This window comes from Cibotium barometz, chromosome 63 (assembly GCF_041138505.1).
Source record: "Cibotium barometz isolate CiBa-2024 chromosome 63, ASM4113850v1, whole genome shotgun sequence".
Classification (NCBI taxonomy): domain Eukaryota; kingdom Viridiplantae; phylum Streptophyta; class Polypodiopsida; order Cyatheales; family Cibotiaceae; genus Cibotium; species Cibotium barometz.
The window spans coordinates 20,736,936-20,754,454 of NC_141108.1; the positions used below are offsets into that span (position 1 = coordinate 20,736,936).

The 17,519-nt window shown below is 44.5% G+C and overlaps 2 protein-coding genes across 2 annotated transcripts; both read left to right on the forward strand.

Annotated features, from left to right (window-relative positions):
• The first annotated feature begins 1,181 nt into the window (after window positions 1-1,181).
• Window positions 1,182-3,775, forward strand: LOC147603822 (SMAD/FHA domain-containing protein). The gene is given in 7 exon segments (XM_086796328.1): window positions 1,182-1,202; window positions 1,369-1,440; window positions 1,537-1,658; window positions 1,778-1,888; window positions 1,890-2,023; window positions 2,592-3,389; window positions 3,483-3,775. Coding segments are annotated over 7 exon segments (1,308 nt in total). The 3' UTR covers window positions 3,533-3,775.
• Window positions 3,776-6,753: 2,978 nt separating this feature from the next.
• Window positions 6,754-8,462, forward strand: LOC147603823 (uncharacterized). Its single transcript, XM_086796092.1, has one exon. The coding sequence runs from the start codon at window positions 7,282-7,284 to the stop codon at window positions 8,263-8,265; it is 984 nt and encodes a 327-aa protein (XP_086652218.1). The 5' UTR covers window positions 6,754-7,281; the 3' UTR covers window positions 8,266-8,462.
• Window positions 8,463-17,519: the final 9,057 nt, after the last annotated feature.

Below are 17,519 nucleotides of genomic sequence, written 5' to 3' on the forward strand. Positions count from 1 at the left end.
TAGTCGTAGATGTGCTTTTGAGTTGGGGATACCTTTGGAAGCTAGTTCAGCTTTCCAAGAAAAGAATGTGGTTGTGGTGCCAGTGATTGGCAAGTTGGGGATGCATGTACAGGGTTATTTGGATCATGAGAACTTCTTGGTTGCACCCTTGCAGGGATGTGATGTGATTTTGGGAATGCCTTGGCATGCACGACTGAATACAAGGATTAGGTAACCACCTTGATGCATAATACTGGTCTTTGAGGGATGCTATCCTGGTTGTAAGCCACATCCAGATTTTTCAAGTAATGAAAAATCTTTTTGCTTGTAATTGGTTTTTGTTTGAGATAAGGAAGAGCAATGTAACACTCATGTAGATGCATTGACTAAGAAAGATTAAATTTATTGCATGCATATCAAGATTGTTTTGTAGACCTTGCTTGGAATGCTCTTATTGGAACACGCGGAAGATCATTGCATTGATCTTATCCTTGGAAGCTTTCGACCAAATTGGCCACCCTAGAGTGAACAAGAGGAGATAAGGAATCAAGTCAACAAGCTCCTAGAGGAGGGCTTGCTTTGCCTGAGTAACTTACCTTTATGCTTGCTGGTCAGCCTAATGCAAAATAAGGATGGGAAATACAAAACGTTTGTAGATAGGGAAATACAAAATGTGTGTATATAAGAGGGTGGTTCCTCTTGCTTTAGCACGATTGATCTTAAGAGTGGCTTTCATCATGTATGGGTGGATTGTGTCATGAGATATTCAGAGGATGGCATTCAAGACATACTTTGGGTTGTATGAGCTTTCTCTAGTGGCTTTTGGACAAACCAATGCTTCCGCCCCTTTCAACTGCATGATAGATTGTTGTATATTCTGAGATGATGGAAGTTCACCGGAACTTTCTTTGATAATGGGTTGGTTTTCTAAGGCCACCAGCTTGCAATGAGGAGCCTTCATTCAAGCCAGCATTCTTTAGAAAGGAGAAGGAGAATGGAAGCGGGCGAAAGGGGGGAAAGAGTGGGGGGGGCGGGGGGGAGGTTATTTTTTTTTTAATAATACAAGTGGCCTGAGGCTGGGCTGAGAATTAACGCATTTATCTTTCTTGAAGTTAGTGCCAGCAGGTGGCCATTCCTTGGCACCCCGCTTGAAGAGCAGCTCTTCTAGTGGGCATCCTGCCCCAGGTCCACCAGCTTAGAAGATGCCCACCACTCTGCTTATGGTGACTATGTGGTCTAAAGCCTTCACAGGGATCTTCTGCTTATTCTGAGAACCTCTGGTCTTTGTACTTAATGCAAGTACCCATGAACTCCCTGAAGCTCTCGAGGCTGAGATAGATGCTTTCATGGAGGATTTTTGATCGAATCTAATTCCTTGCTAATGATAAGGAGATCCCTCAAGGAGGCCTGACACAAGGACAACAAACACAAGTTGCACGTAACCAACAACGGATAGAGCAGGTTACTTGCATGTGAAGCTTGTTCATTGGTGTCACAAGATTTAGATGAGTTGTTCTACAAGGTCTTCATAGTCTCTTGAAAATGAATCTAATGCAGCTTATGGAAGAGCTGGAAAACCTTGAAGAGACTCTCAATCAAAGCATTCAAGAGAGCATGGGTGCCCGAGCTAGGAAAGGACCATTTAGAAAAGGGATGGAAGATGAAGACGAGGATCTGAGGTTGGTGTTCGGAATTTCAGAGACTTGTTGTGGTCTTCTTCACAAGGTGCTGCAGCTTCTGTTTCTTCTTGAAGGTTGACACGAAGCGGACCTTTTTTTTTATGTTTTTACAACTGCAGTGATGATGATGATTTTTATGATCGCACATGGCATGACAAAGACAAAACCACCATCAAGGGAGGCGAACCTGCTCAAGTTGTGGAAACGGCCGAGTCATTGCTTGAAAAGAGAGAAGATTATTAAGGATATTGAAAGGTTAACTGAAGTGGTTGATTCTGAGAAGAAGAATCATGCTGAGATTTGTCCAGATCAGGAGCCTCCGGACACTTTGGATGCATTCATGACTAATGTATCATCCAAACTAGGTAAGAGGCACCACTCTCATGCTTTAGTCAGATATAGAAAATTGGGGTGCTGCAAGTGGTAAATGCCATGGTAAATTGATTTAAAACCAATGCCTGCTAATTGCACTCAAATTTTGACCAATCAAGATGAAACTCATTAACCTTAGTTTGCTGAAGATGTTTACCTTTTGATGTTTGAAGACTTTTCCTCTACCTTGCAAATCTCCAAGGATTGTTTGCTGCAAAGATTTTTCCCCTTTGCCCACTTTGGGTGAGCCTGGTCCAACTCCCTAAACAGGCCGGTGGCTAATGCGTGTGGCTGATCGTATCTGTGCTGCTCGTGACTTTTTTCAGGTCAAACTTGGGCAGCCCAATGGCCTGCCTTTCTTGTCAGGTCATTGCTGATGCTGTGCCTTGCTGTTGCCCTTCTTTTTTCTCCTGCCCTTTTGTTTTCAAGTGACATACTTGCCTAGTTGAAAGTGCTGACTCTTTTCTCCTGTGATACTTACCAACAATGTACTAAGTTGTTTTTCTGTTGCTACTGCTTTAATCTTGGGATGACTAATTTCTTGCATGTTTTTAACAACAGAAAGTGACCGTGCTTCTGGTCTCAGAAAAGAGATAGAAAAGCAACAAACCGAATTAGACACGGTTATTTTTCTTCTCAAAATCGCAGATCCAAGTGGAGAGGCACTAAAGAAATGGCATAATGAACCACGATCGACCAGCCCTCGGCAAGTTGCAGATGCTCATCTGAAGCAGGCAATTGAGAAGACATCAAAAACGGACCTAAGTTCCAAAATTGAGAAGGAAACAAGCAGCAAAACCACTGTAATTGATGACTTGGAAATAAAAGAGCTAAGAATGGTGTCTCCACAGGTCGATGAACAGGATAAAAGGAAAACAGAAAGTTTGAAGGGCCGGTTGTGGCTTGGTCATGCCAGGAAGAATGTGGTGGAGAAGACAACCACAGATAACCTTGAAGAGACCTCTACTGGTAAGGAGTTTTTGGAATATAAAGAAAGGCACAAAGCAACAATGAAAATGCATGAACATGATAGTTCACAAGATATACCAGAAGATGCTCATGGTCTCATCTTGCGAAAACCCACCAAGGATGTTGCAAAGGAAGACACACACACAGAAGATCGTGAAGATGAGAAGAGCATGTGGGAGGGAGCTGCTCTTACTGCTGCTGATACTGTTGCCCTGCTCTTGAGACATCAAAAAGGATTGGGGGCTGCTGTAGAAGAACTTGAAGAAGAAAGGGCAGGCTCAAGGAATGAAGAGATATCAAACACAACAAAGAAGAGAAGGCTAGGGCCTGAGAAACCGGTTTTCCTCAATAAAGAAGAGGCCAAATTTCAAGCTTGGGTCCCACCTGCAGGTAGGAAGTTGCTGCGGTTGAATTTGTTCTTGAACAAATGGTGTGTTTTGTGCAGTACATTGTGTGACAAGTTTGTATTTTTGTGCTTTTCAGGGCAAACAGGAGATGGAAGGACTGCACTGAATGATAAATATGGCTACTGATCCATGCTCTCCCATGGAGCTACAGAAAAAGGTCTATGGCAGTCAGTTGTACAGTGGCCTTTGATTGCCAAAAACAATTCTTGTAGAGAGGTGATTGTTTGGGCTAAATCAATACGATACACATTGGGGGATGATAGCCACACAAAGACATTGACAATATGAAGCAGGGAAACGTTAAAATACGAAAAAAATAACCAAGCATAATGTCTTTCTGAGTTGTGGTCCATGATGGTAACCAAGTTTAAGTCTGCTTCTGTACTTTGGAAGCCTACTGTTCTTGCGCCGTGCAATTATTAGTGCAGTCATGGTGTACACTTCTATATTATAATTTGAAGGTTTTGGGGCTTGCTACGTGGCAGCTCCAAACCTTCCCTTCCCTTTTCCTTTCCTTTTTTATTTTTGGGAGGATTCAAAATTTGAATCACACCGTGTCAATGTCACACCCACGACTGTTTTGAACAGATGCAGCACAGAGGTCGCGGGCCACGACTGTTTTGAACAATGCAGCACAGAGGTCGAGGTCACAGATGCAGCACAGAGGTCGCGGGCCACGACTGTTTTGAACAATGCAGCACAGAGGTCGAGGTCTCTCTTCAAACGCGTCACTGACTCACTATGCTCTAAACTGTTTTTGAACAGATACAGCACAAAGGCCTCTCTCGCTCCTCTCTGTGCCTTGGCCTGCCTTTGCCAACCAGTCAAGGTGTTCTCTCTCTCTCTCTAGAGGACAAAGACATGAACAACGTGGACAAAGAGGTCTCCAACCTCATGTCCATGATGGGGGTGGAAAAACCCTCACATACAAAGGCATGGAGAGTGGGCAAGAGGAATGAAGGTTCTGGAGAGTCATCAAAGGAAAGAGCCCTCATACTTTGCTTCCCCTCTCTAGAGGAGAAGAAAGATTTCTCAAAGAAGAGGCCCACTCTCAAGAAGACTGGTATTTTTCTCGGAGACGACCTCACTCTTTCACAGCTTGCCCATATGAATGAGATGATGCCAGAAATTAGAGCAGCAAGGGAAAAAGGCAAGTTGGCCTTCTACAGAGATGGTCGGGTGGTGATTGTAGAGCGACGCTCTACATGACGGGAGGAGACCTATGGGACCACACTGAAGATGGCTGCGTGGAACTGTAATGGATCCATGCGGTTAGACATAGGTGCTTTTGAGGACAGCTTCAGAGATAGGGACATGGTTTTCTTCTCAGAGACACACCAAGCCCCTGGACAGTCGATGCCACATGTGACAGGTGATAGATGGGAGACAGCTCACAGGACAGTCACGAGATCTCAGCATGGGAGTAGAGGCTCAGGAGGAGTAGCAGTGCTTTTCAGGGAGGAGTTACAGCCACTGCTTCATATCGTGCGACGAGATGACTAGGCGAGGTACATGTGGGTGAGGCTGAGAGCGGACACAGGCCGATTTCTGTACATTGCCATATGCTACTTTCCCCCCAGTACGTCAGTCTATGCTACACCCAGAGGACAGTCGCCTTTCTCTATGCTAGATGATGACATATGGGAGTTCTCTAGAGATGCTGACGTTATTCTTCTAGGGGACTTCAATGCCCGAACGGGCAACTCTCAGACAGTCTTTTATGACACCTCAGAGGAGATGCTTAGAGAGCTAGATGTGGGTGAGCTGGGGTTAGAGAGGTGTTCACATGATAGAGAGCAGACAGAGTATGGGAGATACCTCACAGAGATGACTACTACACATGGTCTGGCCATTCTTAATGGCTTACAGAGATTTCCAGGATCAGCAGGGTTCACATGCTTTCCACATAGGCATGGTGCGAGTACAGTGGATTATGTTATGGCTCAGCCGAGTTTCATCCCTTGCATTCAGGATTTCACAGTGGGGTCCATGCCAGTGGGCATAGCAGTAGATCATGCTGTCTTGACGTTATCGGTCTCATTTCAGTATAGTACAGCCCAGACATCAGGAGGCATGTCACATACCCGGTATACATTTACACCAGAGACTGACTTGGTCTATACAGAGGGGATTTGGGATCGTCTTTGCACAGTCAGCCCAGGACTCTCAGTGGAGGAGATCACCACTTTACTGACTCAGACATTACATGATGCAGCATCAGAGGCATACCCACATACTCAGCCCGGTCGGAGGAGACATTCTGGGAGCATGCCTCAGAATAGCTGGTATGATGAGGAGTGCAAAGATGTGAGAGCCCAGCTTGAGAGAGATCTTCTTTTAGGAGTCATTACTCACAGACAGTCTCGGATTGCCTTCCGGCGCCTTGTATGACGGAAGAAGCGAGCATTCCTAGCCCACATGGAGCGAGACTTGTATCAGCTGTTCTTGAGCAGAGATTCAGGAGAGGCATGGCGACTCTTTCATGAGCACTCTCCTCCCCCAGTGATTACTTCTCCTGATGTATTGGGCCAGTATGCGACATCACTATATACGGTTTCTGGACAGGATCCCCTTCCAGACCCCACAGAGCCATGCCCATCTACGAGCACTTTCTTTACCACTTAGATGGTAAAGAGGGCCATTGACAGGATGAGGACCAGGAGGGCATATGATCATGATGGTCTAGTAGCGGAGCACTTTATACATGCTAGGGACATGCTGGCAGAGGTTCTTGCGGTGTTGTTCAACCACGTCATGTGTGAAGGATTACTTGAGACTTGGAGTTTGTCTACTATTGTGCCTATCTTCAAGGCAGGTGATCCTACAGAGCCCGGGAATTACCGCACTATTATGGTTGGGCACACATTGGCACAATTGTATGCATCCATTCTAGAGCAGCAATTGAGCAGTTGGGCAGAGAGTGAGGGTATGCGGGCAGTGGGTCAGGCCGGTTTCAGGAGGGGTCTCTCCACTCTTGATCATATTCTGACACTCAGAGCCGTCATTGAGGAGGGGAGGTCACATGGGAGACGGATTTATTGTAGCTTTGTGGATTTCCGCAAAGCATTTGACACGGTACCGAGAGCTCGGCTGATGCGCAGACTGCAGGGGATGGGGGTGCCCACAGTGTTGATTTGGGGCATCATGGCTCTATACAGATCAGTGGTGGGATATGTACGTACTCCGGAAGGAGTATTGGATTTAGTTCACTCCACTATTGGGGTGAAACAGGGTTGCCCATTGTCTCCTACTCTATTTGGTTTGTATGTTGATGAGGTGTCTGATTACATTGATAGAGAGGGTGATAGGGGTGCCGAGCTGGCGGGGACGTGGATCCCATTGTTATTATATGCCGATGATATTGTATTGATCTCTGACTCACCAGAGGGTATGCAGCGACAGTTAGATGCATTACACAGTTTTGCGGCGGACAGTGGATTATCTGTAAACCTTGGAAAAACCAAGGTTATGGTGTTTAACACCACACCGCAGTGGATCAGGAGATCAGCACCTACTTTCACATATGGCCAGGAGACGGTGGAGTATACAGATGCATACACTTACCTCGGGGTGGTCTTCACTGGGCCGAGATTTTCTTTGGGGAGAGCAGCAGAGACGAGACTGACTAGAGCCTATGCGGCTTTGGGAGGATTGGAGAGGATGTGTTTGCAGGTTCAGTTCCAGGAACCTCGGACAAAGTTATGGCTCTTTGATACTTTGGTAGCCCCAGTTATGTTGTATGGGGTGCAGATTTGGGGTCCTTCTGTAGGTCCAGATGGGTGGAAGCGTGCAGAGAGACCCTTGGTATCTATGATCTCTAGATTGATTGGGGCTAAGGCCTCCGTACCACACGATATCATTCGAGCGGAGCTCCTATGCAGATTGAGGCGCTTACCAGATCAGTCTCCTTTGTGCACAGACTATGGGACACTACTAGAGACAGATATGCTAGATTGGCCCTTGAGTCTTCTAGACAATTAGCTCTTCAGGGGGACACATCATGCTGGTACGCACAGATGACAGCATGGTTTCAGACGCAGGGCTTCACCATGGACAGGCTGCCTCCTTTCCAGTACTCTCTTCAGGCACCCTCGATTTCTCTTACACGGGTGGAGATTACTAGGCTCATTCGTCAGGATCTGATCCAGTTGCACACCAGGAGGACATGGACTGAGCCGACACAGGAGTTGGGTACGAAGATGGCTTTCTATAGAGAGCATCTTCTCCAACTCACAGGAGATGGGTTTGTGATTCGACCTAGCTATATGGATACACATCTATCTCATGGTTTACGTTGTGCCATTGGTCAGATACGCACATCCTCACATCAGTTAGAGGTTGAGACTGGTAGATTCAGTGGGATACCAGCAGACAGCAGGATATGTCGCTTATGCCGTTTAGAGCCAGAGACAGAGCTACATTACATATGCCATTGCACAGTATACTATGAGATACGAGGCCGATTCCACTGTCTCTTCAGAGAGGGTTTTGGACCTTTATCTAGAGTCATGAGTTATGAGGATCAGAGATGTCTTGGACTGTATCTACTGGAGTTACACAGATATAGAGACACTCTATTGAGGAGAGCAGGAGAGAGACAGTCCCAGAGACAGATTACAGATTTCTTTACACTAGATATTGGACAGACACGGGAGCAGACAGAGCAGCAGACAGAGGAGCAGTCACCACTGCAGAGCTCGGCTCACACCCACACTACCACTACTGGCATTCTCGTTGACCGGGCACTGGAGTTAGGGAGATCCAGACGACCACGACTGAGGAGAGGAGCTACACGGAATCGATGGAGACTACAGCAGAGGATTCGAGCCATCCTTGCTCGACGTCCGGAGTGCAGATGAGGAGCGATCATTGTGTCACATATTGTAGCACCCAGCTTACTGGGCACTTATTGTATCAGCTACCACATCCATGCACTTCTAGTTCTTTTAGTTCTTTTTGTATCTAGACATGGTACCAGATTCACTATTTTTGTAACAGATTGGTCTCATAGGTCATTTTGGCCTTTTGAAGACGTTAATATATCATATCATTTCATTTCTCTCTCTCTCTCTCTCTCTCTCTCTCTCTCTCTCTCACACACACACACACACTCACTCTCTCTCTCTCACAGAATTTAGAGAGGTTTGGTCCTCTTGGTTGAGTCATAGATTATGATGACAAGATGTGTGCATGAAGTACAAAGACACGAGCAAACTTACAAGGAGTTTAGAGGATCATGTCCCAATGCTTGTCACCTTTTTTTTTGAAAATGTTGGGCAATGTTTTGCAAGAGACCGAGATACTGATGAGGAGACACATTGAGACCCAATTAGACACTTAAGTTGCACCTACTTGTTGGAGATCCATAAAATCTCCCAGACCTAGAATACCACATTTAGTTACCTAGAGGAGACGACAGGGCCGTACAAATTTTATTAAAGTAAGGTTCTTCACATTGCTTCGTTCACCAATTGGGAACTATCTAGTGCCTTGCACGAGGAGAAGTGATGACTATAAGGGTTGATATGAGGATGCACAACCAGCCATCTCAAGAGAGAACTCTCGCTTGTGGAGAAGCTAGGGACTTCTAAAATGTCACCCCTTGTGTCACTCAAGGAATGCCTTGTCCTAATGGGTGGTGAGTAAAGAGGGAAGGAGTTATGGAGAGCTCTACCTCTACCTTAATGTCTATGTGCATACAAAATGGGCGAGAAAAGAACGCTAACTACTAATAAGAGAGATTAGAGATGAGCAATCATTAGCAAACCATAGTATACACCACAATCCATAGCATGCAAATAATCTAGAAGAGAGAAGCAAGCAAGCATGCATACACTAATCACAAGAGCAAATTAGCAAGAGTGCTCCACCACCTTAATTATGATTAATGGGATTGTCTCTTTTTTCATTGTATAAAATGATGTTTATACATGGCCTCTCATTTACATTTGTCCTATCGTCCAAAGTATTTGGGGTCCAAATGCTCGTTAGGCTTATTCTTAGGCTATGTATGTGCAAATTATATTTTAGTGGGCACTTACATATGTCATAGGTTGGACTAAACCGCATAATCAGGAAATTGTAAAAAAATAAGAACGTCTTTTGCAAAAATAAAGTGCGTCCTTGTTGGCAGTAATGTTATTTAAATGTGGTTAACATGTCCTTTTCCTAAATTTAGATTATGTCCTCCGAATTGGTGAGATATAATAGTGATTGAAATGTGGTTGCTCACTATAATAGCAACTTGGAGGTTGATGAAGTGCAGTTGGTTGGCGAAACATATTTGAGTAGTCAATATTTAAATGCTTTGGTATTAACTTTAGGTTGATGTTGAAGACGATTTTGCGTGTCTTGTAAGGTTGAGGTACCACTGTTGGTTTCTTACAAATGAGATAATTTTCTAGGAAATTTGATTGTAATTATGAATTTTAAGAGTAGGTATCACGTTGGATGGCATGATGAAGGCTTTATACACAAGTTAATTTGCTTCATAGTGGATTAGAGCATTCATCCAATCGGCACTAGAGATCTGTAGAGAAATGATTTTAGTATTGAAGCCTTGGATGTTGAATAGTTTGGTACACATGGCAAGGCTTTGGTATGCCTGGAGTGCAAAAGTTGGATAGGTTGGCAATATTTGAGTTAAATTCACGATTGGTGAGAGGAGATCAATTGACGAGGCTGGGGGGTAGAGTAAGGTGTATATGAAAATTGATGTTGAGGGGTCCTAGTCATTGGCGAGGTATTTGGTTATCGAGAAGAACTGAACGACACTTTGTAGGAAGCATGCCACCCTCACAAAGAAAAGGAAATCCTTACAATCACCCAATAAAGAATGCTCTCTAGAAGGTAAGAAGACCCGTCTACTAGCAACAACACAACCCCTAAACATTGAGTTGGTTGGGGTATCCTAAGACTGGTGCTAAGTTATGGAGTGATCTAGCCTTAGATGGAGAAATCGGAATGAAGTTTGGTTGGGATTTCCTTAGACTAGTGCTAAGTTATGGAGTAGTTATGGAGTGATCTAGCCTTAGATGGAGATATAGGGATGCAGGATGTGACATGGATGTTTGTTGATCAAGAGGGAGGTAATGCTAAGTTTTGCAGTGATCTAGCCTCAGATGGAGACATAGCAAGGAATGATATGATTGGTATGTTTAGTGGTGAGAGGGCCCCATTGAGGGATGTACTTGGAGGGTATTGATGGTGAGGCTACGATGTGTGCATAAATTTGAAAGATGTGTGAAGCTTGTTGAGTGCTTAGTTTGTGTAGTGTAAGCCTTAGTAAATAATGTAGGTGAGGTGTTTGGCCTGTGTGAACATGGATGTGCGATCAGTTGATTCAATATTTGACATCTCCTCTAGCTATTAGCTCCAATATCTCACTTTCTTCTTGTCCTATGTTCTTTAACTTCACCTCAACCCTTCTACTTTCTCCAACTCTCTTTGAGTTGTCTTCTTCAGTATTTTTATTTGAGGAACCCCTCATATTGGGCGAAGTTTTGTACCTATTTTTTGGCCATAGATCAAGGTTCATAAGTGCAGAGTTTTTTTTGATTGGTTGATTGCTCTACCTTTAGTTGTTGAGATAATAGTAGTGAGATTTGGTTACCTTGGATTGGGAGAGGTAGAGGTGGCTCATCTTAAGACTTTCATCATGAAGGTAAAGCATATAACATAAAACTCTTATTAAAATATATACTTACCACCTGTTCACATGCCACAAAACGTGTCAGCATACAAAGCATTCCACGGCTCACGGGTGGGCGTCCCCGACCCCTGAGCTAGACACACATGCCAGGCATGCAAATGAAACTAGTTGACGCGAAAACATTTCAATAGCATGCAATCCATGAGTGCACAATGCAACATTGCTAAAGGACAATCTCCGTTCATGTACTTGCACATACTTGACATTTCCGGGCACAAACAAGCCCACCGGAAAGCCAAGTCCAGGGCCATACAGAGTCCGAAGACTCGACCCACGAGCATCAATGACTGAATACCCGTCTAGAGCCCAAGGCTCACACAAACAGAGAGGACCATTAGATAGCTCAATGGTGACAGTTACCACGGTCATCCACATGTGTGTGGGACAGTCAAAAGCCTGCCGCATGTAACGAGCTTGCAAGTGTACCATTTCAGCCCACAAAGCTTCGTGCTCTACTTCATGCATTTTTCCTTTACCATGGGATGGTTGTCCCACATGTTCTTGCTCCTTGCTATGCACCAAATGAGTGTCTTCTTCCTGCAAAGCATTGGAAACATGTATGCCACTGTGGTTGCCCTTTGAATTGGCTTTTTGAGCATTCATTGTATGGCTATCCACAGTATTCTAAGTGTACTAATAGCTAGTGCTCTCAATGATCGTCTTTCACAATAGGAGTGAAAGAAAACCGTGCGTAATTGTATCGCCATTCCGGATATGAGCACTAATTTAAACACAATGCATATTAATACACTTAAACACTCTTAGATTTTAGGATATAGCAGAATACAAAATGAAACTACTCAATTGAGAAGAGACACAATGAGCCGGAACGGCCAGCCCCTCCCTCAAATAGCTTTATTAATCTTGGGAGAAATGATACATAGCTTCACGGGCATACCAAGTTAGATTCCCATGCCAATGCACATGAAAACAGCATTTGCAAACAAGTGTTTTGTCGATGGAGACACCACAAGGAGCTGCCCTCTTTTTCTACCCGCTCATGTGTCCATATTCCCAGCCATCTGCTCGTCATTGCCCCACCAAACAAGGCAGCCATCAATCCCTAGAGCAAGTAGGACAAGAGAATACTGCACAGGGTAACAAAGCAGGGAGCCTTGCCCTTCCTACTAGGTACTTACACCAATAGATGGTCTTGTAAGCTTACTAATAGCTCAAGGAGTCGATGACAGCGGAAGTCTTCGCGATAGAAGTGCCTTTGGTGCTGAATTCTTCCATTTTATTGCGGTTCTTTGCGATGAAAATCTTCAAGAAGGTGCGGGGAGCACTGGGACGGCTTCTCCTTTGGTTCTAGTATGGATTAGAGAGCTGAAAATGAGAAAATCAGCCTCTAAACCAGTAATTACAACGATGAAAGAGAGCTGTTTTGGTGAAAAACAGCCCTTAGAAGGGTTAGGAGTGAAGTAGAGTACTTGGAAACACGCCTAGCAAGGTAGGTATAGCTATGGGAGGCTTGGAAATGATGAGAAATCATGAAAAACCAGAGTTTTCAGCATCATAAAACCCTCATAAAGCTCAAACTCGCTTTTCACAAGTTGAGAGAAGAGGAGAGGAAAAAGTAAGTGAGTAGGGGTCCAAAAGTTGAGTGACACTTGGCTGGTTGCTCTCTTTGTACAAAGGGGATAAGGTGGGCAGCTGAACACTAAGTTATGACCGCCTTGAGACATCAGTGAGTGTGTACACACGGCCGGTCATAATCTATAAGTGAGTTTTGGTCGCCCACATATAAATGAAATGTAAATATACTCACTTCTAAATGAATACACTACACTAAGGTTAATTTGGTCAATACTTACCACCTATCCACATGCCACATAACCATGTCAGCAGACAGTTTCACACACACGGTTCACGGACGGGAGTCCCCTTACTCGGAACTACACACAGGTCACACAGGCATAAAAACAGCATGCAAATTCATTTGCTGGCAATCACATAAAGATGCGATGCAATGCACCATTGGCATGGACAATCCCCGTTCATGAAACCATATCACGCGGGTGTTTCCGGCAAGTACACGAAGTACAAGACCCATCAGAAAGCCAAGTCCTCCAGGCGTTTCCGGGCATGTACACACAAGCACAAGTCCCATGGAAAGCCAAGTCCACCAGATATTCCGGACATGAACACATCAAGTCCCAGCAGAATATCATATCCAAAAAGTATCATATGACATGCGTCAATCCAATGCATACGCATAACCTTGGGTCCAAGAACACCAGTCCAATGCATACATAGCATCAAAGCAAGGGTGGACCATTTGGATGGCCAAATGGTGACATCGTCCAAGGTTTTGCAATTATTATTTCGAACGTGAAGCTGGTCATTTGGAGATAAACCCCTCATGAAAAAACCAAGTAGGGTCACCGCATCCATGTGCGGAGCTCTAGCCTGCAGCTCTCTAAACCTGTGTAAGTATGTGTCGAAAGACATAGTCCTCATATCCAAATCTGCAAAGCTCGAGACCACATCATACTCGTCCTCAACGTGGAGGAACTCATCTCTAAACCTGTGTTCTAAATCGGCCCATGCAGTAGGCCTGTTCCATAGCTCTCGCCACCATGCCAAGGCCTTTCCTTTTGTTTTGCTCTACCTCGTGAGAGCAAAACAAAAAACATAGAACGTCGCTTTTCTTTCTTTTCACAGCTCCTTGGCATGCTTTTGCTGTAAATCATGGTCTATCATACACTAAGCAAGAATGCATAATGAATGATTAAGGGAATGCTAATAAGAAGATTAATCAACAAAGGACTAGACTAATCAAAAAGGAGAAACACCAAAACAATGACATTGAATAAACACTTACTTGCGAATCGTGAGGCCAAGTACTTCTTCTTATAGCTAGAAAAGGTATCCTTGACATCATTGCTTATGTCATACCCTTGACCTCATCACTTATGTCACCACACAAATATCTAGATATTATTGCGCCCCTCTGAGAGGTGGTTCACACACATACACACACATAAGTGTATGCACACTTGGTGCACACACGTACACACACATTTGACCACAAACGTGAAGGCTTTATTTGGCCTTTCTCACACACACACAGGTAAGACCTTGATTCCGAACAATCCCCCCCTTAAGCGATTACCTCATACTGTGTCAGGGATAAATCTAGCCTTATGGTTTCTTGTTCTAGTTTTCTTGTCAAGGATAAATCACATAGCTCTAGTGTCACATGCCAGTTATGGGCTCCCTTGGGTAGAGTACACAGGATCGGGTCACAAACTCACAACACACAAATAACACCAAAGAACACACATTATTAGAAAACCCGCTCCTATGTGACCTTTATTTTCTACAGCCTCCCACAAGCGAACAACACATACACTCATGGACAACGCATATATGGCTTTTGTGTAGCCATTACACCAACTTTTTAAGGCTCTTTTGTGGCCCGGGCAGTGTACCCTTGTACGTACAAACATGCCTCTTTGTTGAAGGGAGCTAAAGCTCATCTGAAATAGTTAGGGTTTCATGTGGGAGACACACAGAGAAGAAGAGAGAGAGAGAGAGAGAGACATAGTGGGGATAAGCAACTCACACAAGTGAGTGTGTGACTCCCCTATCACACTAGTATATTTACTCTAGTACACATAGTGCACTTAGGACTTTTAATGTACTAAGTGTACTATGTATTATAAAAACTTATGGGCTTGTACACACTATAGGGGTGGGCATAATGCCTTTACCCCAACAACCTCCCACTTAAAGGCAATGTGCCCTTAAGTGAAGAAAGAGAAAAATCATCATGTACATGATAATATACAAGGCCATATCAAGGCTGAAACTGGCCTCATCCAATGCCATATCAAGGCTGAAACTGGCCTCATCCAATGCCCATCAAGTGTCTGCAATGAGCAAACCGCTCTGGAGGCAAACTCTTTGTCAACAGATCAGCCGGGTTGTCATCCGTATGAATCTTGACAAGCTGAATCAGCTTGTCCTCTATCACCTCTCTGATGAAGTGATACTTCACATCCACATGCTTCGTCTTTGCATGAAAGACAGGGTTCTTTGCCAACTGGATGGCACTCTGACTGTCACAATGCAACAATGGAATATCCCCTGTATAACCCAAATCAACCACTAACCGAGATAGCCATAATGCCTCCTTGCAAGCCTCTGTGGCTGCAATATACTCGGCCTCTGTAGTACATAAGGCAATGCACTTAGTCTTCACATCCATCTGAATCAAATCCAGATCATCATGAGCAACCAAAGCTAACACAGCTCTAAGTGTGGTCATCTTGACCACTGGAGAGAAGATCTCATCAAAGTCCACACCATATTCCTGCTTGAAGCCCTTAGTTACTAACCTGGCTTTGTATCTTGGCTTTGCATCAGGTGTAACTTTGAGCGTATAAACCCACTTGCATGGCAAAACCTTCTTGCTTGTAGGCAAATGCACCAACTCCCATGTTCCATTTTTATGCAGAGAATCCATCTCTGACTTCATAGCACGCTCCCATAGAGCCTTGTCTGCCCTCTGTAAAGCCTCCTTGTAAAACAAGAGGGTTCCCCACAGTCAGTGAGCATCAAGTAGTCAACCCCTGGAACAAACTTGTCAGGGAGTCTAGAGGGTCTTGTGGACCTCCATACCCAATGATCATCATTTGCAGGTTGCTGTCCAGCCTGCATATCACCATTTGGTGGCTCTTGTTCCATGCCATAAGGCTGAAAGATCATGCCTGGTATCTCCTCTAGCTGTGGGATATCCATAGGGATATCTTCTGCGATCTCTGGCTGTCCATTTGGACCATTTTCAGCACCATTTAAGGGCTGGTTTTGTTTCTGTAATGGCTGATTTACAGCCCTTGGTTGTTGTCCATGATGTCCATCATCACCAAAGATGACTCTGCCAGGCTCCTTATACATGCATGTTTCATCAAAAATGACATCATTGCTGCATATAATCTTTCTATTCACGGGATCCCAAAGTCTATACCCCATTTCACCACTGTCACCATATCCTAGGAATATGCATTTGTGAGACTTAGGATCAAGTTTGGTGCGTATTTCCCTGCGTATGTGCACGTACACAACGCAACCAAACACTCTCAAGTGCTAGGACGGAGGCTTCCCTGTAGGACGGAGGCTTCCCTGTCCATACTTCCTCTGGTACTTTCCCACCAAGCCTCGTATTAGGTGACCTGTTAATAAGATGAACGACTGTCATAACAGCTTCAGCCCAAAAACCATGGGGTAACGCAGCATGTGACAACATAGAACGGACCTTCTCCTGAATGGTCCTGTTCATCTTCTCTGCTGTCCCGTTTTGTGGAGGATCATAAGGAGTAGAGAGCTCCCTCTTGATGCCTTTAGCATCACAAAAGTCCTGAAACTGTTTGGACACATACTCACCACCATTGTCGGAACGCAAAGCCTTCAGTGTTTTGCCAGTTTGATTCTCAACACGAGCAACAAACTTCTCAAACACTGAGAATGTATCACTCTTCAAACGAAGAGGATAAACCCACACCTTGCGTGTGGCATCATCAATAAAAGATACAAAATATTTTGCCCCTCCCAAAGAAAGCTGAGGCATCTCACATACATCTGTATGCACAAGCTCTAACTGAGCATCTTTCTGGCCAAGAGCTTTCTTGTGGGGGCACTGGAGTTGCGTGCCATATATACAATGCTCACAAAACTGAAAATTTGAAAACTTTAGAGAAGGCAAGTAACCAAAACGAGACAATTGCTCCATTCCTTTGACACTCATGTGTCCCAACCGGCTATGCCACATAGAGATTTCCGGCAGCTTGGTTGCATTTACGTTAGCATGGTGACAAACACCAGCATACATGAAGTAAAGAGTGTCAACCTTAGAGCCTCTGGCAACAACCAGTGAGCCCTTACTAATCTTCCACTTTCTACTACCAAATGTGGTAACATAACCAGCATCATCAAGCTGTCCAGTACAAAGCAGGTTCTTCTTGATCTTAGGCACATGCCTGACATCATGGAGCATAAGCTGTGAGCCATCTGAAAACACAAGCCTCACATCACCTCTGCCAAGAATCTGGCATGCATGGTTGTCACCCAAATAAACTACTCCTTCATTGCCAGCAGTATACCTGACAAACAAGTCTCTGCATCCTGTGACATGAAAGGAGGCACCTGAATCAATGATCCATGAGTGCATACCATGACCATCTCCTGCATGGAGTGAATGGGCATCAAGTGAAGACATGAATAGGACTTCATCCCCCACTGTCACCTGCATGTGACACATTGACTTCTTCAATCTTGACTCCACTTTTGCCCTTTGGCTTTGCATCATTGGCTTCATCTTTGTCTTTGTCTTTGCCTTTGCTCTTTTCCTTTTGATCATTCTTCCATTTGTAGCACTGCTTTTTGAAATGTCCCTTCTTG